Here is a 27,749-nt window from a genome sequence, read left to right as displayed (position 1 = left end):
TGGGCAGGAGAGCCATTTGGTTTGAATTATTTTTACTCTGGCAGCTGTATAGAGAATAGACTGTAAAGGGGTAACAGGGAGGGAGGAAGGAAGATTCAAGGCATGATTACAGTCTGCATGAGGTTGGAACTGGTAGCAGCTGGATCTGGTAAAGACCAATTACATTCTAGATCTATTTCTCCATGAAGTCTTTTACTTTTGCCACAAAGACTTCTATCACATTAGGCCACAAATCCCTTCTTTTACCAAATTATAAACACCTGTGGAGAGTCAAATTTCACCTTAACTTTATATGTTTCATATATATATATACACACACACACACAGTTTTATAAATAAGACTTCAAGATAATTGAAATCATAATGCATTTCTTTTGGCAAGTCCTATTTCCTAGTGTATGGTACAAAGCATAAAAGTAAACATTCAAGGGTAGGGGGAGGGACAAAATGGTAGAGTAGAAAGACCCTGAACTCACCTTCTCCCATGGGCACTCCAAAGTTGCAACTACTTACAGAGCTATGAAAATGACCCGAAGACTAGCAGAAAAGATTTTTCACAACTAAAGATATAAAGAAAGAGTCACAATGAAACATGTAGGAGGAGTAGAGATTCAATATTAAAGGACCCACATAAATGAGTGGGCAACCCACAAATGGTAGGAATATCACAACTGCAGAGGTCCTCCCCAGAAAGTGAGGGGTCAGATCCTACATGGGGCTCCCCAGCTTGGGGTTCCTGCACCAGAAGGACAAGCACCCAGGACATTTGGCTTTGAAACCAAGTGGGGCTTACATTCAGGAGGGCTGGAGGGCTGGAGGAAACAGAGTCTCCACTCTTAAAGGGCATGTGCAAAATCTCATGTACTCTGAGTCCCAGCACAGAAGCAGTAGTTTGAAAGGAGCCTGGGTCAAACCAACTTGCTCATCTTGGAGAGTCTCCCAGAGAGGGAGGAGGAGACTGGGATTCTTCCTGGGGGTGGAGACACTGGCAGCAGCCATTTTGGGGAGCTCAGTCTACCGTGATGAACCAGTGCTGGCAAGCACCATTTTGGAATCCTCCCTCTAATCTACTAGTGCTAGGGGGCCTGCCCCCCCCCCACCAGCGGGTCCACAGCAGCCACATGGACCACCAGATCACAGAGCCAGCCATGTGTGAAGCCTACCCCACCCTCCAGCAAGCCCACATCCACCACACGACTCAGGGCCTTGCAGTCAATTGGGCTGGGGGTGAAGGGGAGCAGCCCCACCTCCCAGTGCACCCACAGTAGGTGGCCTCACCACAACAAAAGGGCAAACGCAGCCTACGTAGGGAGCACCCGCAGGGCATATAGCTCTGGTGACCAGAAGGGGGTGATGTGCCACTGGGTCCCACAATACATCTCCTATATAAAGCTACTTCTCCAAGATCAGGAAATGTAACCAACCTACTAAATACATAGACATAAAAACAGAGAATTATGCAAAATGAGGATAAGAAGCAATATATTCCAAAAGAAGGAACAATACAAAACCTCAGGGAAAAAACTTAAAGTGGAGATAAGCAATCTACCCAATAAAGAGTTCTGGGTAATGACAATAAAGATACTCACTGAACTCAGGAGAGGAATGGACGAACACAGTGAGAATTTCAACAAAGATTTAGAAAACATAAAGAACCAAACAAAGTGGAAGAATACAATAATTGAAATACACTAGAAGGAATCAATAGTAGACTAGATATAGTAGACCCAGAGGAACAAATCAGCAGTCTGGAAGACAGAGCAGTGGTAATTCACCCAGCTGAACAAAAAAAAAACAGAAAAAGAACTTTTTAAAATGAGGATAGTTTAAGAGACCTCTGAAACAGCATTAAGTATACTAACATTTGAATTATAGGGGTCCCAGAAGGAGAACAGAGAAAGAAGGGGGAAGAGAACTTATTTGAAGAAATCACAGCTGAAAATATCCCTAACCTGGCAAAGGAAAAAGACATCCAGGCCCAGGAAGTAAAGAGAGTCCCAAACAAGATTAACCCCAAAAGGTCCACAACAAGACACATTATAATTAAAATGGCAAAAATTAAATGTAAAGAGAGAATCCTAAAAGCAGCAAGAGAAAATCAACTAGTTAGGTACGAGGGAAGTCCCATAAAACCACAAGCTGATTTTTCAGCAGAAACTTTGTGGGCCGGAAGGGAGTAGAACAATACACCCAAAGAGATGAAAGGAAAAATACCTACAACCAAGAATACTCTACCCAACAAGGTTATCATTCAGAGTTGAAGGAGAGATAAAGAGTTTTACAGATAAGCAAAAGCTAGAAAGACTTCAGCACCACCAAACTGGCCTTACAAAAAATGTTAAGGGACTTCTCAAAGCAAAAAAGAAAAGGCCACAACTAGAAATGTAAAAATTATGAAAGGAAAAATCTCACTGGTAAAGGCAAACATACAGTAAAGGTAGTGGATCAACCAGTTATAAAGCTAATAGGAAGTTTAAAAGGCAAAAGTAGTAAAATTCACCTATGTCTACAATAAGTAGTCAAAGGATACACAAAACAAAAAGAGGAAGAAATCAAAAAATACCTGGAGGCAAATGAGAGTGGAAATACAATGATCCAAAATTGATAGGATGAAGTAAAAGCAGTTCTGAGAGGGAAGTGACACAAGGTTACTTCAGGAAACAAGAAAATCTCAAACAACCTATACTTACACCTAAAGGAACTAGAAAAAGAAGAACAAACAAAACCCAAAGTTAGTAGAGGGAAAGAAATAAATATCAGAGAAGAAACAAATGAAAAAAAGACTAAAAACAAACCGAAAAATAAAAACCACCAATTACACTGAAGGCTGGTTCTTTGAAAAGATAAATAAAATTGATAAATCATTAGATTCATCAAGAAAAAAGAGAGAGGGCCCAAATCAATAAAATCAGAAATGAAAGAGGAGTAGTTAAACAGATACCACAAAAATACAAGGATCATAAGAGATTACCACAAACAAAAATTATATGCCAATAAATTGGACAACCTAGAAGAAATGGATAACTTCCTAGAAATGTACAGTCTCCCAAGACTAAATCTGAAAGAAAAAGAAAACTTGAACAGACCAATTACCAATAATGAAATTGAATCAGTAATGAAAAAACTCCAAACAAACAAAAGTCCAGGACCAGAAAACTGTTAGAACTAATAAACAAATTCGGTAAAGTTGCAGGATACAAAATCAATATACAAAAATCTGTTGCATTACTATACACTAATAATGAACTATCAGAAAAAGAAATTAAGAAAATCCCATTTACAATTTCATCAGAAAGAATAAAATACCTAGGAATAAATCTAATGAAGGAGATAAAAAACTTGTACTCTGAAAACAATGAGACATTAATGAAAGAATTCAAAGATGACAAAAACAACTGGACAGATGTGCAGTGCTCATGCATTCGTGCTCATTGTTAAAATGGTCATACTACCCAAGGCAATCTACAAATTCAATGTAATCCCTAGCAAAACACCACTGGCATTTTCTACAGAACAAGAATAAATAATTCTAAATAATTTTTATGGAAACACAAAAGACCCTGAATAGCCAAAACAATCTTGAGGAAGAAAAACAATGCTGAAGGTAGCATACGCCCTGATTTAAAACTATACTACAAAGCTTCAATCATCAAAACAGTATGGTACTGGTACAAAAACAAACACACAGATCAATGGAACAGAATAGACAGCCCAGAAGTGAACCACACTAATATGAGCAATTAATCTTCAATAAAGGAGGAAAGAATATACAATAAGGATAAGACAGCCACTTCAATAATTGGTGCTGGGAAAACCGGAAAACTACATGCAAGAGAATCAAACTGGAGTACTCTCTCACACTATGCACAAAAATAAATTCAAAATGGATTAAAGACTTAAATGTAAGACCTGAAAACATAAAACTTCTAGAAGAAAACAGGCAGCATGCTCTTTGACACTGGTCTTATAATATTTTTTGGATATGTATCCAGAAAAACAAAAGCAAAAATAAACAAATGGGACAACAACAAACTAAAAAGCTTTTTGCATGGTGAAGGAAACTATGAACAAAAGGAAAAGGCCAATTACTGAATGGGAGAAGATTTACAAACAATGTGTCCAATAAGGGGTTAATACCCCCCCCAAAAAAAACAGAACTCATACAATTCAACATCAGAAAACCAAACCACCTGATTAAAAAGGGGACAGAGGATCTGAACAGACATTTTTCCAAAGAAAACATACAAATGGCCTACAGGCACATGGAAAAATGTTCAACATCACTCATCATCAGGGAAATGCAAATCAAAACCACAGTAAGATACCACCTCACACCTGTCAGAATGGCAGTTATCAAAAAGACAACAAGTAAGGGTTGGCGAAGATGTGGAGAAAAGGTGCACTGTTAATGGGAATGCAAGTTGGTGCAGCCATTATGGAAAACATTATAGAGATTCTTCAAAAATTAAAAAATATAACTACCATATGATCTAGCAATTCCACTCTTGGGTATATATCTGAAGAAAACAACAACAGTAATTATAAAAGATACATGCACCCCTATTTCATTCCAGCATTATTTACAATAGTCAAGATATGGAAGCAACCAAAATGACCACCAATAGATGAATGGATAAAGAAGGTGTGTGTGTTTGTGTGTATGTATATATATATATCACACACACACAATGGAATACTACTCAGCCATTAAAAAGAATGAAATCTTGCCACTGCCAACAACATGGATGGACCTAGAGGGTATTATGCTAAGTAAAATAAGTCAAAGAAAGACAAATACTGTATGATTTCACTTATACGTGCAATCTAAAAAACCAAAGGAGTGAACAAACATAACAAAACAAAAACAGAGCTATAGATACGTAGAATGAACAGGTGGTTGCCAGAGGGGAGATGTGTGGGGAGAGGAAAGAAAAAGTGAGGGAGACTAAGAGGTACAAACTTCCAGTTGCAAAATAAATGCATCACAGGTATGAAATTACATATATATACATTTAGTACATTAGGGGAATATAGTCAATAACTATGTAATATCTTGTATGGTGACATACTGTAAAAATACTCATCTTGGTGATCAGTTTAAAATGTACAGAAATATCAAATCACTATGTTGTATAACAGGAATTAACGTAGTATTGCAGGTCAATACATCGAAAACAAACAAATAGACAAACTCATAGAAAAAGAGACCAGATTTCTGGTTGCCAGAGGCAGGGGTGGGGGGATTGGATAAAGGCAATCAAAGGTACAAACATCCAGCTATAAGGTAAATAAGTACTAGGAATGTGATGTACAACAAAATAAATATAATCAACACTGCTGTATGTTATATATGAAAATTGTTAACAGAGTATATCCTAAGAGCTCTCATCACAAGGGGAAAAAAAAACATTTTTTTCTATTTCTTTAATTCTGCATCTATAATGACATGATGGATGTTCACTAAACTTATTCTGGTAATCATTTCAGGATGTATGCAAGTCAAATCATTATGCTGTTTATGTTAAACTTATAAGGTGTTGTATGTCAATAATATCTCAATAAAACTGGAAGAAAAAATATTAAAAAAGAAAGCAAACAGAAACAAAAGAAAGAAAGAAAATCATCTGTTTAAAGAAAAAATAACAACAATATATAGTAGGGTTATAACACATTATTAAAAATATATGTAGCACTAAAATGTATGATAACAATAGCACAAAGGGCAGTGGAAAAAAATGAAAGAATGTTGTTGTAAGGTAGTAACATTATAAATGAAATAGTACAATATTTAAAGGTAGGCAAAATTTTCTTGAGATACAAAAAGCATGAACCATAAAAGAAAATGATAAAATAGACTTCAAAACTGAAAACTTCTGCTTTTTGAAAGCCATTGTTAAGAAAAGGGGGGAAAAGAACCACACTCCAGGAGAAAATATTTGCAATAAATATATCTAACAAAGGATTTACATGCAGAACATACCAATAATTTTTTTTTTTTTTTTGGTACGCGGGCCTCTCCCGTTGCGGAGCAGACTCCGGACGCGCAGGCTCAGCGGCCATGGCTCACGGGCCCAGCTGCTCCGCGGCATGTGGGATCTTCCCAGACCGGGGCACAAACCCGTGTCCCCTGCATTGGCAGGCGGACTCGCAACCACTGCACCACCTAACCATTTTTATTGAAGAATTAATTTACAATGTTGTGTTAGTTTCAGGTGTACAGCAAAGTGATTCAGTTTTATATATATTTACTATATCATATAGATTTATTTATATGTGCATATATATATATACATATAATTCTTTTTCAGATTCTTTTCCATTATAGGTTATTATAAGATATTGAATATAGTTCCCTGTGCTATACAGAAGGTTTTTGTTGCTTATCTGTTTTATATATAGTAGTGTGTAATTTATGTGTTTAGTTACAGCCAGTGAATACCTAGGCATTTGCCTAAATTTCCATCTTTAAGAACTACCTAACTCACTTTATTCCAATAATCTTGACATAACAGTAGTCATTACATTTGGAGGTGATTCAGTATCTTTACCTTGGCCCATCTGCAATTTCAAAAGCTTGGGCCATAAGCCCTGGGCCCTGAGAGCAGAGAGCACCACCACAAGAACTTCAGACTAACATGGGCAAGAGCTCTCTGTCTGGTCAAGTGCACCAAGTAGGCACTCTCTGAAAAAAGGAATTGTTTTCCACTATGGGATAAGGACCCTGAGATAACCTGAAGCGCATGAGGGCAAAGAGGTTACAAAGCAAGATGGCACACAGCTCCAGAGGATCTCCTAGAAATCACTACACAAAAGAACCAAAGAATGGAAAAACTAACCTTATGGATATTTCTAGGTTAAAAAACAAAGGAGGAGATCTCAGCCTTTGAGTTACATGATCCAATGTATAACCGGTCTAGTGAATTTCAATGGCATTTTCTAAACTTTACATCTAGGAGAAAGCAAACAGCAAAGACCTACTGTGTCAGCCTTCCAGCCTATTAGCACATAAACCAGGAGCCAGCCACAAACTCACCTGCCTATAGGAGCAGAAGCCAAAAATATAAACTCTTATGTGAATTTCCTATTTCTTAAAGTTTGACAATTAATTAAACTTTCTTTATAAAACACACAAGTTAAACCAGATGTATTCATGAGCCAGATTTGGCCCATAGATCACCAGTCTAGGATCTCAGATATTAACATCATATAACACACAAGCCAGCCAATTTTCCAAAACACTCTTCCCTGCTCCCATGCCCCTTTGTGCTTCCTTTCTGCCTTCTCTTTTCCTCAGTATGCCAACTTATTGCAAGCTACACAGCTCAGTGGATTCTAGGGTGCATGTGAAGTGTGTGTAAAGGCTGCTATACTATCTCACTCACCCTATTCAAGAGTCAGCCGAACTCTGATCTTAATATAAGGAACTGCCATTTTGGAAATGAAGATTTATTACTAGTCACAGTTATGTTGTTAGGTCAGACTGCTGAGACGAAGTATAGTATAAGTAAAGGGTAAGTCTTAAACCTCCAAAAATGTCTCTTTTTTTTTCATTTTTTTCTTTAAGAACACTTCGATATCCTGTTTCACCTATCAATGACTGTTCTCAGGGTCACAGTTATGGCATAAAGCCAGAATTATTTCATGCAAGAAGCAAAGGAATAACCCTCAAAAGAAATTCATTAACTAAACTAAAAACCATTTCCATTGAAATGGCTGCAGAATTAGCTTCTACAACGAAGTAGACTGATTACCTACTTTAAAGCATTTTATCTAAGGGGATCCTATTCCAATCAAAGTAAGTCAAAAGGTTTAAGGAATGACTAATTCCTCCTGGGATTCAACCTATGTATCGAGTTTGCACAGACCTAGATATGATACACTTTCCCACAGATTCTAACAGGACTGCTATATTAGATAATCTTTGTTATTCATATAAACAAATTATGGTCGTCATAACCTAGAAGACTTTTTTCTTTCACTATGTAAAGTTCTAAAAACTATGGTTTTCAATGCAGGGTGTCTGAAATATATTCACTTGAGCAGGACTGATCAGGGAAGGTTAATATATGTCACCATCTATACACACTAGTCTATTATTGCTGACACCTAAGAATAATAAATTCTCCATTCTATCCATCCTTTTCCACCTCAAAGCCTCTACTGAAAATATTTTAGCTGATGGCTGACTCTGACATCAATTTGGAAACAACCAGCTTTAATTCCTAGATGAGATCAAAATGAACAATTGGGGGTAGAACAGACCAATGATATCACAAATGTAACTGATGCAAATTGGAACTCATACATTTTTAAACACCTTCCATTTGATTTCCTAGAGGCCAGTGCTCAAATGAGAATTTCTTCAGTCAGCTTCCACTGAGCTTCCAACTGACTCTACCCAGAAAGGCTCTCATTCAGATTCCACAGAGAAATCAAAAGCTTTACAAACAAGTAAAAGCTAAGAGGATTCAGCACCACCAGACCAGCTTTGCAACAAATGCTAAAGGAACTTCTCTAAGTGGAAAAGGAAAGGCCACAACTAGAAACAAGAAAATAGCAAACGGAAAAGCTCACTGGTAAAGGCAAACATACAGTAAAGGTTGAAAATCATCTGCACACAAATATGATATCAAAACCAGCAACTGCAAGAAGAAGAGAACACAAATGCAGGATATTGGAAATGCACTTGAAATTAAAAGAGCAGCAACTTAAAACAATCTTGTTTATATATATAGACTGCTATATCAAAACCTCAGGGTAACAACAAACTGAAAATCTACAATAGATACACATGAGAAAGAAAAAGGAATCCAAACACAACACTAAAGTTAGTTATCAAATCACAAGAGAATAAAAGAGGAAGGGAAGAAAAAACACCTACAAAAACAAATCCAAAACAGTTAACAAAATGGCAGTAAGAACATGCATATCAATAATTATCTTAAATGTAAATGGATTAAATGCTCCAACCAAAAGACATAGACTGGCTGAATGGATATAAAAACAAGACCCGTATATATCATATCTACAGGAGAACCACTTCAGATCTAGAGACATACACACTGAAAGTGAGAGGATGGAAAAAGGTATTCCATGCAAATGGAAATCAAAAGAAAGCTGGAGTAGCAATACTCACATCAGACTGTTGTAACAGACAAAGAAGGACACTACATAATGATCAAGGAATCAATCCAAGAAGAAGGTATAACAATTGTAAATATATATGCACCCAACATAGGAGCGCCTCAATATATAAGGCAAATACTAACAGCCGTAAAAGGAGAAATCAACAGTAACACAATAATAGTGGGGGACTTTAACACCAAACTTTCATCAATGGACCATCAAGTTGGTCCATCCATTTCTACCAGATCATTCAGATAGAAAATCAATAAGGAAACACAGGCCTTAAATGACACATTAGACCAGATGAACTTAATTGATATTTATAAAGCATTCCATCCAAAAGTAGCAGAATACACATTCTTCTCAAGTGCACATGGAACATTCTCCAGGATTGATCACATGCTGGGCCACAAAGCAAGCCTCAGTAAATTTAAGAAAACTGAAATCATATCAAGCAACTTTTCCAACCACAACACTACGAGATTAGAAATCAACCACAAAAAAAAAAAAAAAAAACGGTGAAAAACACAAACACATGGAGGCTAAACAATATGCTACTAAACACCCAACACATCACTGAAGAAATCAAAAGGGGAAATCAAAAAATACCTAGAGACATAAAAATGAAAACATGAAAATCCAAAACCTATGGGATGCAGCAAAAGCAGTTCTAAGGGGTAAGTTCATAGTAATACAATCTTACATCAGGAAACAAGAAAAATCACAAATAAACAACCTAAACTTGCACCTAAAGCAACTAGAGAAAGAACAAACAAAACCCACAGTTAGTAGAAGGAAAGAAATCATAAAGATCAGAGCAGAAATAAATGAAATACAAATGAAGAAAACAGAAAAGATCAATGAAACTAAAAGCTGGTTCTTATAAAGATAAACAAAATTAACAAACCTTTATCCAGACAGATTAAGAAAAAGAGGCAGAAGGCTCAAATCAATAAAATTAGAAATGAAAAAGGAGGAGTTACAATGGACACCACAGAAATACAAAGGATCATAAGAGACTACTACAAGCAACTATATGCCAATAAAAAGGACAACCAAGAAGAAATGGACAAATTCTTAGAAAGGTACAATATCCCAAGAGTGAGCCAGGAAGAAACAGAAAATATGAACAGACCTATCACAAGTACTGAAACTGAAACTGTGATAAAAAAAAAAACTCTCAACAGCAGGACAGGAATAAAGACACAGACATAGAGAATGGACTTGAGGACACGGGGAGGGGGAAGGGTAAGCTGGGACAAAGAGACAGAGTAGCATGGACATAATATACACTAGCAAATGTAAAACAGATAACTAGTGGGAAGCAGCCACATAGCACAGAGAGGTCAGCTCGGTGCTTTTGTGTCCACATAAAAGGGTGGGATAGGGAGGGTGGGAGGGAGACGCAAGAGGGAGGAGATATGGGGATGTATGTATATGTATAGCTGATTCACTTTGTTATACAGCAGAAACTAACACACCATTGTAAAGCAATTAAACTCCAATAAAGATGTTAAAAAAAAAAACTCCCAATGAACAAAAGTCCAGGACCAGTTGGCTTCACAGGAAAATTCCATCAAACATTTAGAGAAGAGTTAACACCTACCCTTCTGAACTATTCCAGAACATTGCTGAGGAAAGAAAACCCCCAAAATCATTCTATGAGGCCACCCTCACCCTGATACCAAAACCAGACAAAGATACCACACAAAAAGAAAATCACAGGCCAATATCACTGATGAACATAGATGCAAAAATCCTCAGCAAAATACTAGCAAACCAAATCCAACACTGAATTACAATGATCATACACTATGATCAAGTCAGATTTATCCCAGGGATGTAAAGATTTTTCAATATCTGCAAATCAATCAGTGTTATACACCACATCAACAAACTGAAGAATAAAAACCATATGATCATCTCAATAGATGCAGAAGAAGCTTTTGACAAAATTCAACGCCCATTTATGATAAAAAAAAAAAACAACTCTCCAGGAAGTGGGCATAGAGGGAACATACCTCAACATAATAAAGGCCATATATGACAAACTTACAGCTAACATCATACTCAACAGTGAAAAGCTGAAAGCACTTCCTCTAAGATCATGTACAAGACAAAGATGTCCACTCTTGCCACTTTTATTCAACATAGTTTTGAAAGTCCTAGTAAAAGCAATCAGAGAAGAAAAAGAAATAAAAGGGATCCAAATTAGAAAAGAAGAAGTAAAACTGTCACTGTTTGCAGATGACATAGTACTATACATAGAAAATCCTAAAGGTGCCACCAGAAAACTACTAGAGCTCATCAATGAATCTGGTAAAGTTACAGGATACAAAATTAATACACAGAAATCTGTTGCATTTCTATACACTAACTACCAATGATCAGAAAGAGAAATTAAAGAAACAATCCCATTTACCATCGCATCAAAAAGATTATAATACCTAGGAATAAACCTACCTAAGGAGACAAAAGACCTGTACTCTGGAAACTGTAAGACACTGATGAAAGAAATCGAAGATGACACAAACAGATGGAAAGATATACCATGTTCCTGGATTGGAAGAATCAATATTGTCAAAATGACTATACTATCCAAGGTAATCTACAGATTCAGTGCAATCCCTATCTAATTACAGGTGGCATTTTTCACAGAACTAGAACAAAAACTTTCACAGTTTGTATGGAAACACAAAGGACCCCCAATAGCCAAAGGAATCTTGAGAATGGAAAATGGAGCTGGAGGAATTAGGCTCCCTGACTTCAAAACTATACTACAAAGCTACAGTAACCAAGACAGTATGGTACTGGCAGAAAAACAGAAATATAGATCAATGAAACAGGATAGAAAGCCAAGAAATAAACCCACGTACCTATGGTTAATTAATCTATGACAAAGGAGGCAAGACTATACACTGGAGAAAAGACAGTCTCTTCAATAAATGGTACTGGGAAAACTGGACAGCAACATGTAAAAAAAATGAAATTAGAACATTCTTTAACACCAAACACAAAAATAAACTTAAAATGAATTAAAGACCTAAATGTAAGGCCAGATACTATTAAACTCTTAGAGGAAAACACTCTTTGACATAAATCACAGAAAGATCTTTTTTGATCCATCTCCTAGAGTAATGGAAATGAAAACAAAAACAAATGGGACCTAATTAAACTTAAAAGCTTTTGCACAGCAAAGGAAACCATAAAAACGATGAAAAGACAACCCACAGAATGAGAGAAAATATTTGCAAATGATACGACCAACAAGCAATTAATCTCCAAAATTTACAAACAGCTCATGTGGCTCAATATAAAACACACACACACACACACACACACACACACACACACACACAATCAAAAAATGGGCAGAAGACCTAAATGGACATTTCTCCAAAGAAGATACAGGTGGCCAAGAGGCATACGAACAGATAATCAACATCACTAATTATTAGAGAAATGCAAATCAAAACTACAATGAGATATCACCTCACACCAGTCAGAATGGCCATCATCAAAAAATCTACAAACAATAAATGCTGGAGAGGGTGTGGAGAAAAGGGAACCCTCCTACACTGTTGGTGGGAATGTAAATTGATACAGCCACTGTGGAGAACAGTATGGAGGTTCCTTAAGAAAGTAAAAATAGACCTACCTCACGGTTCAACAATTCCACTCCTGGGCATATATCCAGAACAAAACATGGATCAAAAGGATACATGTACCCCAATGTTCACTGCAGTGCTGTTTACAATAGCCAAGACATGGAAGCAACCTAAATGTCCACCAACCAACAGATGAATGGATAAAGAAGTGGTACATATGTACAAAAGAATATTACTCAGCCATCAAAGTAAATGAAATAATGTCATCTGCACCAACATGGATGGACCTGGAGATTATCATACTAAGTGAAGTCAGACAGAGAAAGACAAATAACATATGATATCGCTTATATGTGGAATCTAAAAAAATTGATACAAATGAACTTATTACAAAACAGAAACAGACTCACAGACTTAGGGAATGAACTTATGGTTACCAGAGGGGAAGGTTGGGAGGGAGGGATAGATACAGAGTTTGGGATTGACACGTACACACTGCTATATTTAAAATAGATAACCAACAAGGATCTACTGTACAGCACAGGGAACTCTGCTCAGTACTCTGTAATAACCTAAATGGGAAAAAGAATAGATACATGTATAACTGAATCACTTTGCTGTTCACCTGAAACTAACACAACATTGTTAATCAACTATACTCCAATAAAAAATTAAAATTTTTAAAAATTGGAATTCGTTTTTTTTTAAGTTCCAAGTTCTTTTGTTTCTAAATTCTACCATAAAACATTATGAAAATGGAAAATGAGAAGAAAATCTAAGAAGTGGCTTTTAATCCTGTCTTTAGAATTTGTCTTTTACCAGTCGCATAATGGCATTAAGTGGCTATAATGAGAATCTACTCAATTAGTCTTTATGCATCTTAAATAACAGCAAGTAGTCATCATTAGGCATGATATTCACAAGGACATAAGCCCCCCAATTTTCCTTGGTGGAAAACAAAATACCAAGAAGACCCAGTGGTCTCAAAGCACAGTACTAGGTCTAATCCCTTCATCTGTTCTCAATATTGGTCTCTCTGAGAACATACTCACTCTTATGTACATGATTTATAATTGCTCCATTTTGCTTCTTATTATGAGAAATCCTATGAAATCTTAAAATCGACGTATTGTGCTAAGAGATCAGGTACATTATTCACATATTGCTGATACGTTATTTTGTTAGGATACTATGGCTGCATCCCTACTTTCCAACAAGAAAATAAGACAGTAGAAAGGGAAGAGACGGGGAAGGAGGAGTGGGAAGGCGAAGACTGCTAAGCCCACAACACTCAAAACCAAGAGGATGCTAATTCCTACAAATTTACATAACAGAGTATGATATCCACACAGTGATTTGGTCACTAAAGCAAACTTTTGGACAAGAAAACAATAATACTTATTGAACAATCACAACATCAACAGAAAAATCTGATTTCCAAGAAGAAAGGAACAATATCAGAAAAGCCTATACCAACAATATTTATTTCTTTTTCCTTTTTACCATGTTTCTTTGACAGTTTAAATTCTGAAATATAAATCTGTGAGAAGTAGCAATAAGTTTTAGAGAACAGTAGTTACTATATTTTACATGTCACAGATAACAAATAGTCCTACAAAAACCTGTTCCTTCTATAAAAAGAAATAAGATTTCTATATGAAAATATCTCTCTCACACTTGACTATTCATGAAGTCATATCCAGAGTAGTAGATTTACTCATGAAGAGTAAATGTCAAATTTACATTCTTTACCAATAAAGTCATACTTTTTTGTACAGAAATGACATAGAACATATTATTCCTCCCTAAGAAATAAAAACTACTGGTCCTTGTTTAGGTTTCATAACAGAGCTTAACTATTTTCTTTTCCTCCTTTATAGAGCAGGACTCCAACTAGGCAAGCATCCCATCTGTTTTTATTTCAAAAAAGCTATGAAAATTGGGCTAATGGAAGTCTCAAGATAGTGAAAAATGAAATGATTCCATATCAGTAGTGGAGATATACGGTCATTATATTCCAGCTTACCTAATACACTGACAAAGGCATCAAAAAGGTGAAACGTAAGCAAAGGCTCTTTCAAGTGACCATAGTAATCAGCTATAGTTTTAAAGACATCTTTTTCAAATCCTAAATACATAGGCTGCTTCAAATCCGAACAATTAGGCCCTGTTAAAAAAGGGAAAGAGAAAGAAAGAGAAACATTAATGGGGCAATCATCTCTAAGTATTAGTCTCTGTGCATAGGTGTGGTGTGTACAGATAATTAAGATCAGAAAAGTTTTCAAGGAGAAGACTAATACTATACATTTTGCTTATATAAATATACTTTATGTCTAAATTGAAATCTATTATAAAACAATGAGGAAAATCACTGGCTTACTTCCATTTTCAAAGAAACCGACTCTTTCTTTTATGACCTTCTGAAAGGCATTTTTATTAAATGTAAACAGTGATAATTCTCTTCGAAATAGTCAATATTTCTCCTAGTCTTTTTTTGCCATGCGGAATATGGGATTTTAGTTCCCCAACGAGGGGTGGAACCCACGCTCCCTGCAGAGGAAGTGCACAGTCCTAACCACTGGACCGCCAGGGAAGTCCAGATATTTTCCTAGTCTTGACACAGTTAACCAACATAGTAATTACCTCATATATGTAATAGATAAGCTATAAAGCAATTTTTTAAAGCTTTTCATTATTTCATCATTGCTATATAATAAAATTCAAGAATCAGAGTTGAGTGAAATAATTTCTGCCTCTAAACTATTTTAGACTAATAAGAATGTATACTTTTTTTCCTAAAGATATTCTGAAAAGGAGATTTTACATTGTGTCTTAAATTCATTCTGATTATAAAACTCTCCATTTGATCACCAACCATCAAAAGATAGTTTATAAAAAATTTAAAAAAAAATTTTAAAGCTGCTCAAACAAAGACTATGGGAGACAGGATAAAATGACCTCTAAATTCCTATTGAATTCTTAGATCGATCTAAGAGTCTAGGTTTTATTTACCCAACAATGCTTTTGAGTGATTAGTGGCATTGAATGAATTTTTATTAAACAAAATTATAATAGAAAATAACACCAAAGCAGAAACAAACTGATGTTTCTGCTAAAAACAAGTTTAAAAATAAAAAAGATAGTTTATCAAGCAGGGTCATGTTGCAAAGTAACTCTAAGAAACCTGGAACAACCTAGGAACCAAGAAGTCTGGAACAAGTGAGGCAGAGATCCCCTTGTATCAGGGACCAAAGAGGAACAAGAAACTCTTAGCTCTCTACAGAGCTGGCAGCAAATGCCCCCAACAATCCATACACAGATGGCAAGATGTACATCGCCAAGTGGAGCGAAGAACTGGATCTGCCCATGCCTGAGGGAAATGGTAAGTGGTCCACGAGGAGCTGCTTGGCCAGCCTTGTCTATTTCCATCACAGTGTGGAAGAAAGGGATGCAAATGGATTGGCCAGTTCTGGGCCAGCAGAACACAAGACTAACAACTGTACCGGAACCGATCTCTACTCTCAGGACAGCAGGAGAAGCCAGTAAAAATTGATAGGAAATTCTTCCTACAGAATCACTGTAACTAAAGAGAAAGTATCAAACAAAAAAGAACAGTTAAGTATTGTGGGCCTTCACATTCAAGGCCATTGGGACATTGTGGAAACAGCTTTTTGTTGGTCTCCTTTAAAATTCTCTTACCTTTTGATGTTCTAAAATTGACTAAAATAATGAAAATTATTAAATATCTATATGTGTGGTACCTCATTAACCTAGCAGCAAACATAGCCATTTTTACTTGCTTCCTCCTGTATAATATCCCAAGCTTAGTCAGTTGAAATAGTGGGATATGTCTCAGCAAGCAATACACATTGCCTTGAATTACTCCCTCCCAGGATAAAATGCAGTTCATTCTAAGCAGTTGTACCCCTTTTTGAACACTTCATCATTCTTGATAAAAATATGCAAAAACAAGCCAAAAAAAGGTTTCCCTAAAAATGCCAATGCATGGCAAGCCCTATGAGAGGAGGTCATAGTTCTAAGATCTTTTGTTTCTCTATCATGTTGAATTTCAGAATATTTTTTAATCTAGTTTTTATAAATGTTATTCCTGAAAGACTTTGGAAAAGAACTGTTTACACCCACTTTTTTTTTTTACATCTTTATTGGAGTATAATTGCTTTACAATGGTGTGTTAGTTTCTGCTTTACAGCAAAGTGAATCAGCCATACATATACACATGTTCCCATATCTCTTCCCTCTTGCGTCTCCCTCCCTCCCACCCTCCCTATCCCACTCCTCCAGGCGGTGAGCTGATCTCCCTGTGCTATGCGGCTGCTTCCCACTAGCTATCTACCTTACGTTTGGTAGTGTATATATGTCCATGCCTCTCTCTCGCTTTGTCACAGCTTACCCTTCCCCCTCCCCATACCCTCAAGTCCATTCTCTAGTAGGTCTGTGTCTTTATTCCTGTCTTACCCCTAGGTTCTTCATGACATTTTTTTTTCTTAAATTCCATATATATGTGTTAGCATACGGTATTTGTCTTTCTCTTTCTGACTTACTTCACTCTGTATGACAGACTCTAGGTCTATCCACCTCATTACAAATAGCTCAATTTCATTCCTTTTTACGGCTGAGTAATATTCCATTGTATATATGTGCCACATCTTCTTTATCCATTCATTTGATGATGGACACTTAGGTTGTTTCCATCTCCGGACTATTGTAAATAGAGCTGCAATGAACATTTTGGTACATGACTCTTTTTGAATTACGGTTTTCTCAGGGTATATGCCCAGTAGTGGGATTGCTGGGTCATATGGTAGTTCTATTTGTAGTTTTTTAAGGAACCTCCATACTGTTCTCCATAGTGGCTGTACCAATTCACATTCCCACCAGCAGTGCAAAAGTGTTCCCTTTTCTCCACACCCTCTCCAGCATCTATTGTTTCTAGACTTTTTGATCATGGCCATTCTGATTGGTGTGAGGTAATATCTCATCGTAGTTTTGATTTGCATTTCTCTAATGATTAATGATGTTGAGCATTCTTTCATGTGTTTGTTAGCAGTCTGTATATCTTCTTTGGAGAAATGTCTATTTAGGTCTTCTGCCCAGTTTTGGATTGGGTTGTTTGTTTTATTGTTATTGAGCTGCATGAGCTGCTTATAAATTTTGGAGATTAATCCTTTGTCAGTTGCTTACATCCACTTTTTATTGGATTCTTGCAATCTACGTGCACAAGGAAGAAAAACAGTTAACCTGGTTTTGTATTTATTTAGCATCAGTCCCTCATTCTGTGGCCCACCATGAGGCTGGCCAACAACGAAAGCACCCAGGCCAATGGTCTGCAATAAATGCAGATGGGCCCAAAGGGAATAGATGAGCAGTAAAACTACAGAAAAAGAGGCACAGGGCCTTCAAAATCTCATATAATCAACCTATCCTTTCTGTTCCCTATTAGAGGACTATAATGGGAACCTAGACTCATTAAAGATAAGAAGGATAAGGAACAGACCATGACTTTGATGAGACTCAAAGTAAATTTGGGGAGGCCAATAAGAATTTGGAAAAATTAATAATTTTATAAAACTATTCAAAAGGCTGACCTCACCCTTTGGCCACCTTTTTTTCTTTGACATGTAAACAAGCACGTTTATGGATGTGCCAACCATCTGTAAAGCACTGCACTTGATACGTGTGAGAGGTGTCCCTGTTCCCGAGAATTTCTACCTAACATAACATTAATGTGGAGAACATTACTAAGTCGATCCTCACATCTTTCCTCTCCATTGGTAATTCCAGTTATTCTAACCTTTCTGCAGAAGTTTTGTGGCATTATGTATAAATCTTGCTTGAGGGAAAATTATACTCTTCATTACATTTTGATCACCATTGAGAATTCAACATCATAACCACACCTTAATATACACTTTACAACGTATTATAGCCTAGACTTGTTATACTGGCTTCCTCTGTTCATTCCCAGTTGATCAACTTCCAAAATCCTTGGTTTTCAAAAAATTCATAAATGTGTCATTTAACCCATTTATACCTTCTATTTTATCATTCTGGCCAAAGATATAATTTAGATTAATTTACTTCAAATGACTGAGCAAGAATAAAAAGCACTCCCCCAAACTAAAAACCAAAGGACTCTACATCTCAGAGGGGTTCCAAAACATGAACCAAAAACCTATGAAAATCTTAATAGTTAAACACAGAGAACTTTGGGCTTCTCACAAACTAACATTGCTATTTATATTTAGGATGTTAGTATATAATCATTTTCTACATATTACCACTGAGATCACCCGCAGTGAGCTGAACAGTTATTTTAGTTTCATTCTATAATCAAACAAAACTAACTTCAGTGAAATTAATAATTCAGAGCCTACTAACTCAAGAATTTATACACGTATCTCTGTACATGCTAGTCTTACCCAAAAGGGAAGAAAGAAACCACCTCTCTGAGGTGATCTTTGAGACTCAAAAGACCCTATAGAACAAATATCACCATTATCAGTCAGCTAAAATAACTGGAATTTTTCTCATTAAAATCACTTGTTTGGGTTAAGCCATTAACCATTAGAATCCCTTCTTTGGGTTAAGCCTTCTGAAAATCCCAGAAAAATAGTAGTGTTAATGAGATACCATGATAACTCATTTCTTCAGTGCCTATGATATCCAGTGAAGGAGATTTCATATGCCTATGAAAAACTTCAGAGGAGCTGCCCAGGTCCAGACCCCTCATTTTACAGCCAAATTGCTGAAACGGGCTTTTCTGTTTCTCTGCATGCATGTTCTTCTCCTTCCAAACCATGCTGAATACCAATTAGATTAGTTTTCTAAAACATTTCTCTCCAACTTAAACCAATGCCCTATAAAAAGTCAATGGGAAACAGGATCTGCTGAGTAAACTGATGAGGTAAATATAAAGCATACTTAGGAATACATGTTTTAGGAATAAAAATTTAGGTTTTAGGAATAAAAACCTATAAACTGTTAACAGACATTTATCTATTACAATATTGCATTCAATATTACTAATTATTCTTTCCTGTGATGAAGCATTCAGAAGAAGCAGTATGGACCTTATCTGTAGTGTGATTATATCCACAAGAAAATGGAAGCACAAAACCCCTTTAAAAATGCTCTGTAACTCAGCCCTTTCACTATGTCACAAATTTATCATTAAAAGCACAGTAATCCCCAAACAATTAACTGCCAGTCTCAAAGGTCTCAAATCAATGTTCAGGGCATTGAGCAAAAAAATTTTCTAATTTAGGGGACGAATTTCTGTTAATTTCATAAAAATGGCAGGTACTTAGTACTTACAATTTGCCAAACACTTCATAGCTGACAGTACCCAGTGAGGAAGTTCTTCTGCAGAAAAAGGAAAATAAAAAGATGTTTTATTCAATTACATATAATTCAAGGGATTATATACACACTTGGTATCATAAGAATGATACTTGCCCAAGTAATATGAAACATACCTGCTAATCACAAATCACCTGCTTATGTATCAGAACATTTAAAAGATAATTTTTCCTTAGCAGGGATGTTACAGCACGTGATTATATAAACCATAACTATAAATTTCTCTAAAGACAAGATGTACTTGAATAAGTTTTAGGGAAAAGAAGAAATCTGACAGTTTGTTCCAAATAAACACACTAACAAACAAATCAATTATCCTAAGAATTTTAGAAAGAGAAGAAAAAAACATAAAAAGCAAAAGTATGAGTCATCAAATGCATTTATAAAACCAGTTCATCAGATACCTTAAAAAAAAAAAAGTTAAACTCTGTATGTCCGATGTCTAATATAAGTATCATTTTACATGTTTCAATTTTCAAAATGTTTTAAGGCAAGAAAGTTCCACTGACATATCAATATAGGTTATTAGTATTAGGACAGCCTTAAAATAATAATCACTAGCACTGCTACAAAAAAACCCAGCTGAACCATTTGGTACAGGGTCTCTTCCCCTGGCCCTGCCACAGACATCTGATGAGCGGGGCCAGCACTCATGCTTCCACTTCTCACCTTCTCCACTGTCTGTGAAACTGCAGAGACACTGGTTGGTTGACTTGCATTAGAGCTAATGAACCTGAGGCTTGTAAAGTGCTCTCTTCTTTCTGAAGAATGTACTTAATAAAATAATAGACAACTGGGCTTCCCTGGTGGCGCAGTGGTTGAGAGTCCGCCTGCTGATGCAGGGGACACGGGTTCGTGCCCCGGTCTGGGAAGATCCCACATGCCGCGGAGCGGCTGGGCCCGTGAGCCATGGCCGCTGAGCCTGCGCGTCCGCAGCCTGTGCTCTGCAGCGGGAGAGAGAGCACAGCAGTGAGAGGCCCATGTACCGCAAAAAATAAGTAAATAAATAAATAAAATAAAATAAAAGACAACTGATCGGGGCTTCCCTGGTGGTGCAGTGGTTAAGAATCCACCTGCCAATGCAGGGGACACAGGTTCGAGCCCTGGTCCGGGAAGATCCCACATGTCACAGAGCAACTAAGCCCGTGCGTCACAACTACTGAACCTGCGCTCTAGAGCCCGCAAGCCACAACTACTGAGTCCACATGCCACAACTACTGAAGCCCATGCACCTGGAGCCCATGCTCTGCAACAAGAGAAGCCACCGCAATGAGAAGCCTGCACACTGCAACGAAGAGTAGCCCCTGCTCACCGAAACTAGAGAAAGCCGGCACGCAGCAACAAAGACCCAACACAGCCAAAAATTAAAAATTAATTAAATAAATTTAAAAAAAAAAGACAACTGATCATCCAACTGGTAGCTGAAAGTATTCCTGTTTGCTGTACTCAGAGAATGTGGAAGGATTTTAGATGTACTTCAAAGGCAACAATACCCCCCTCATTCTATTAATTTTATATGTTGATGTTAACCTGACAACTCATGAAGTCACAAATCTGTTTATTTCTGTTTCCTAATGTTCTTCATTCCTGATAGAGGGGCTTTAAAGGGGAAGTGTTTCAGGTTTCAAAGACACATTCTGCTCATGTCAGGAAACATGGCCTAGAAAAACCTCTTCCTGTCTCACTGCTCAGGCTCCTTGTAGGCCAGGTTTGTTTGCTGCCCAGGAGCCTCCAGTCCTACATTTAATAATAATTTACAAAAGCCCAAAAGTACTATACCATCTTCCCACATCCAAACGTCATTCTAGCTCCAGCTAATTCCTAGGATCAAGTGTTTGAAGTAAAAGAAGAGTCCATCCAATTCTGGTCTATCCCTTATCCAGAGGAAGAAAATTTTTAAATCAGTTTGGGGATTCTGGCTCACTACAGTTACCAGGACCTTATTTTTCCTAATCAAAAACCAGGATAGGTGGCTGCTAAATGTCTTTTTTCCCAATTTGTAAACTGGCTTGGGGGAAAAAGTATAAAAAAATTAAAGCACCTTCAACATCTGGAAAGATACCTTTATTTTATTTTATTTTATTTATTTTTTTTTTGCGGTACGCGGGCCTCTCACTGTTGTGGCCTCTCCCGTTGCGGAGCACAGGCTCCGGACGCGCAGGCTCAGCGGCCACGGCTCACGGGCCCAGCCGCTCCGCGGCATGTGGGATCCTCCCCGACCGGGGCACGAACCCGCGTCCCCTGCATCGGCAGGCGAACTCTCAACCACTGCGCCGCCAGGGAAGCCCGGAAAGCTACCTTTATTAAAAAGGAAAAAAAAATGACATAAACCAAGACTATCCCAGAAAATCTGACACAGAGACACCATAATGAAAAGGTCAATGAGAGCTCTAAAAAAATCAGTCAGACCCCAGGACCCATGTAAAAACTGACTCAAGCTTTCTGTTAGGCATTAAACTTACTCACTTCTCAGGGATTTTCTGGGGATGATAAAGAACCACTTAATGCCCTGTGTGGCTAACACTGAACTAGCATCTGGACGGATCTTGCTGAGGCTTTCACTTCTGGGTATTCATCTTTCTATGACATTTCCTGACTCCAAACAATTAGTTTAAAGGTCTCTGGAAGTGAGCTAAGGCTATATGTAATGAGGGGGTAAACATGTAAGGTTTAGGGAAGGGTCAAATAGAAGCTGATGGACCTGTACAGCCAATGTACTGGGTCAACCGGGAACAAAACGGCTTTTATGCACTTACTTGACTTGTCATCAAGGATAACAACTCCCTGGTTGCTCACACTATATACATTATGAATGATGAACTTGGAGTTGACAAGATTAACGTCTAAAACTTCTTCTAAGGAATCCAGGCCAAGGATTTTCTGTAAACTAAAAAAGATAAATAATGATTAAATTAATTAGTTACTTTTTAAAAATCATTATCTGCCCAAGAACTGGCACTGTAAAAGATCAATCTTTAGAATGTGCTGTTTTCCCACATTTCACCTTTGTGGGGCAAAAAGGTTAGACATTGCATATATAAAACAAACTTAGATCATTTTGTTATTAACATAGTACTTCACTAATTTAAAAACACAACACACTGAATGTCAAGAAAATGACTTTCTAAGTAAAATATTATAATAACAAAAACTAGCTTATCCAATGATGAGAAACCGCTGTGAGTACATCTTTATAAGAAGTAAAAAAAAAAAAACTTGCTATGACATTGTTAACTTTAATTACCTATTGTACATCAAATATCTAGGAGACCAAATTTTCCACTACATGTTTCATTAAGCTTAAGATTTCAGTGTAACTAGAAAGTTTAAAGACTTTTACATCACTAATTATTAGAGAAATACAAATCAAAACTATGAGTTACCACCTCACACTGGTCAGAATGGCTATCATCAGAAAGTCTGCAAATAATAAATGCTGGAGAGGGTGTGGAGAAAAGGGAACCCTCCTACACTGTTAGTGGGAATATAAATTGGTGCAGCCACTATGGAAAACAGTCTGGAAGTTCCTTAAAAAACTGAAAATAGAGCTACCATATATGATCAGCAATCCTACTCCTGGGCATATATCCGGAAAAGATGAAAACTCTAATTCAAAAAGATATATGCATCCCAAGGTTCACTGCAGCACTATTTACAATAGCCCAGACATGCAAGCAACCTAAGTGTCCATCGACAGATGAATGGATAAAGATATGGTACATATACACAATGGAATATTACTCAGCCATAAGAAAGAATGAAATATTGCCATCTGCAGCAACATGGATGATGGACCTACAGATTACCTACTAAGTGAAGTGAGTGAGACAGAAAAAGACAAATATTATATGATATCACTTATCTGTGGAATCTAAAAAAATAATACAAATCAACTTATTTACAGAACAGAAATAGACTCACAGATATAGAAACAAATTTATGGTTACCAAAGGGTAAAGGGGAGGAGGAGGGATAAATTAGGAGTATGGGATTAAGAGATACACACCACTATATATAAAACAGATAAACATCAAGGATTTACTGCATAGCACATGGAACTATATTCAATATCTTGTAATAACCTATAATGGAAAAGAATCTGAAGCTGTACACCTGAAACTAACACAATATTGTAAATCAACTATAGTTAAATTTAAAAAAACAAAAATAAAAATAATTAAACATTAGGTAATTTTGGACCAGTGGCAAAAAAAAAAAAAAGAACTTTTAATGTTCTATTCTTAACTAGCATATAAATGACAATAGAAAATTCTCAGAATTCAGTTAAATTATGTTTGCTAAGCAGCACAGCTGCAAATAATGCAATCAAATTTGAGAGTTTTATACAGTTTCAGAAAATTAAATATGCAGAGAGTAGTAGTGAAGCAAAACAGAAAAAAAAAAGAAAAATACTTAAAGTTCTCATTAATAGCAAATGCACATACTATGATAATGTCATAGTCTTCCATAACTCTTCTACATTGGCCTCTGTCAGCTGTCTGCGGTGGACAAGACGGCAAGCCGGCACCTCTCCAATAGCAATGCTGTGACGCTTGTACCACATCTCAGAATTCTAATTGGGGTGGGGGAGGAGAGTAAGAAAGAGAGAGAATAAGTATTTCAATAGACAGAGGTATGAGTTTATGAGAAATTTCTTTGATTTGGTTATTTTTAACTTGTTTTAAAATAATAATTTGAAACATTAACTTTCTTTGCATGGACTGCAGAGTAATAAAGTATGACTCAAAGATCAGGTCATATCATAAATGAATATTCAAGAATTGCAAAACAGCTATGGCAATAAGCATGACATTAGCTATTTTTCCCTGTGGGAGTTCTAACTAATCAGTGAAGTAGCAGTAAAATAAAATTTCATTAATTCAAATTAATTAACATTGAGGAGTATCTAACCAAATTCACACACTGTCCAAATTAAGTGATTGTTTAAAATAACATTAAAGTCTATTACTTTCAAGAATTCTCTGTTTTTTATAAGGAAAGATCAACTAAGTACAATGTTAGATAGCAGGCCCCAGATCTTAGGCATCTGAAGAAGGCAGGAAAAAAAAGAGTTCCACAAGGACAGCTGGAGATGGCCGGGAAGAAAAACTAAAGCCCAGAGAGGTTAAGTAATTTGCTCAAAGTCACATAGCTTTAGCGCTTCAACATTCTTAGCACCTCCCTTCTCACATTTAGGCTACTAGACAGAAATCTTAAAACTTCCTTTTGGTAATGACAGTGAGGAACTATGAACTTTTAAAGGCAAAACATATAAGAAATCACCTACAAAGGACTTTTATAATAGTTTTTTGCAGAAGTGTCATTATAGAAAAATCTTATTAATTGGAAAAAGTGAACTGGACAGTTGTTTTTTGATGTGGTTTTTAGTTTCGTTTTTGGAGAATTACTGAACTACAAAAGAAACTTGAAGGTCACATGGATTTGTGACTTTTTTTTTTTTAAAGTATCCAAATTAGGTGTTCTCTTTTAAAGGCAGGTATATCAGTTGTTGTATTTGCCTAGCAAATTCACTTCTAAAAGTTATCTTAAAGAAATACTCAACTATTTATCTGTAAAGATACTGTTCATTGCATTGTTACACACATACTGAAAAAGCTGAAAACATGGTACACATCTAACAGTAAAGAACTGGATAAGTAAACCATAATCCTTTATAGACATGATGCAGATATTAAAAATGATGTTGAATAACATGAAAAAATGGACACAATACACTGTTCTAAGTGAAGAATATAGGCTACCAAAACAGCACAGCACAATCTCATTTTGTTGTTAAAAACATGCGTGGAAAAAATAAAACACAACAAAAATGTTAATATTAATTCTCTCTGGATGATATTATGAGTAATTTTTTTTTCTTTTGTCTCTACCTATGAACAATTCTGTTAATAACAGCAATAGCAGTTAACAGTTTCTGAAAACCTGTGTGTCAGGCACCTTCTATACACTTTATAGATAGGAAGTCACTTGATTCTCATAATGACCTTACCCCAGGGGGGTGTTTTCATCCCACTTTCACCAAAAAGAAAACTGAGACACAGACACGGTGAATAAAACAGAGAAACAAGATCACACAGCTAGTAAATGAAGGAGCCAAGATTCAAATCCAGCAGTCTGTCTCCAGAGCTCACACTTGTCCTCTCCACATTACACTGCCCCTCAGCAAACACAACAAATCATTCTATTTGCCTCACTTCATTTTATTTTATAAAATGGCTAGACAAGAGAGAGGATAGGACAGAACAAAAACAAAAACGAACAAGCAAAGTGGAGGCAGAGATACAAAGAGGACAAGTAAGATAGAAGAAATGAATACGAGCTCAGGTCCTATAAGAAAGGTGGACTGTTGCTCTATTGACTACTAACCTCATCAACCTAAAACCTGCATAAGGCCCAACTGGGGAAACAGATCCTGCTCTGCCATTCTTCCTCTGGACAGTCCTCTTCCTCCGGACAGCCCAAGATTTAGAGGAACTGTAGCAAGTGAGGAGCTCAAACCTCCACCACTTGATTTAGAGGGAAGTACAAGAAAAGGCAAGAGCAACATTATCAGAAATATACATACAGACGACCAGCGACATGACAAGCTGTGGGGGAAATGTTTGATGAATCTGAGACACTGGTATACCACCACTTCAGGGCTGATGAAAAATTAGAAACTGAAAACAGAAGAGAGAAGAGAGATGACACTGTCTTCTTCATTGGTGCATGCAAGTGTGCTAATGACCAGCTGGTCTTCCTAAAGGTTCACAGAACCAAAAAGAACAAAAAAGGGAAGTTATTATATCGATGACATAAATACACAGTAGTTTAATATGGGATTTTTACCTCTTTTGTATAAACAATACTGGATGACATTATAATGAAAAAACGTCTGTTGAATAACCACTCTACTGATGGGGTCATATTAGGTGTTTAAACACAAATGTTAAAAAAAGTGAACCTGATTTCATGGAGCTGATATTTTAACTTTCTTAAGTACAGGAACTATCAGCTAGACCTTAATTAAGTTCTCCTCATTAGTAATGAATTAAATAGTCCTCAAATACCCTTTGTGCTCACTCTTTCAGAGTAGTTCCACTTTGTTTTCTAATAATCTATCATCGTATTGAATACTTCACTAGACTATGAGCCCTTTTGGAGGAAAAACCGTATTACATACAGCTGCATCTGTAGAACCTGGCAGGATGCACGGCACACAGTAGACAATCAACAAACCTTTGCTGAATGAATGTTAATGACTTTCAAATACGACCTCTCATCTAAGTTCCAGAGCTTTTATCTCCATCTGCCTGTTAGATACTTCCATTTAATACAACCCACCTTTCTCATCAAACATATTTAAAACTACATTCGTCACTGTCCCTGACTAATCTGCAAGTTCATACGGAGTCCCCACTTCTGTCACTGGTGCCACTCTTTTTCTTGAATTATTTTTGATAAAGCCTAAGCTGCTTAATTATTCTCTCCAAACTGAGATACAATACAACCTCTGTTAAAAAAAATTTTTTTCTTTCAATTACATTGCCTAAAAATGTTTACAACATATCTTTGCAAATGTATGAACTGGACATTCAGTCCTATAAGACTAGATTAACTTAAAACATTGGTGTT

General features: G+C 36.6%; 1 protein-coding gene across 3 annotated transcripts in view; it reads right to left on the bottom strand.

Moving 5' to 3' along the window:
* The window catches only part of DEPDC1B (DEP domain containing 1B), a gene marked incomplete at both ends in the record, with an annotated part of 94,907 nt that overhangs the window by 19,939 nt on the left and 47,219 nt on the right, over nt 1-27,749 (bottom strand). For 2 of the 3 annotated variants that reach the window (XM_082837502.1, XM_082837503.1), the window contains 4 exons: nt 14,761-14,901; nt 20,070-20,117; nt 22,871-23,001; nt 24,560-24,687. In XM_082837502.1, the coding sequence (XP_082693628.1) occupies nt 14,761-14,901; nt 20,070-20,117; nt 22,871-23,001; nt 24,560-24,687 (448 nt within the window). The remainder of the gene's footprint in view (nt 1-14,760; nt 14,902-20,069; nt 20,118-22,870; nt 23,002-24,559; nt 24,688-27,749) is intronic. The other variant, XM_082837504.1, reaches the window with a different exon arrangement.

Source organism: Leucopleurus acutus, assembly GCF_964270905.1.
Source record: "Leucopleurus acutus genome assembly, chromosome: 3".
Classification (NCBI taxonomy): domain Eukaryota; kingdom Metazoa; phylum Chordata; class Mammalia; order Artiodactyla; family Delphinidae; genus Leucopleurus; species Leucopleurus acutus.
The sequence above is the reverse complement of the archived record's forward strand: the minus strand, read 5'-3'. Positions and strand labels throughout refer to the sequence as shown.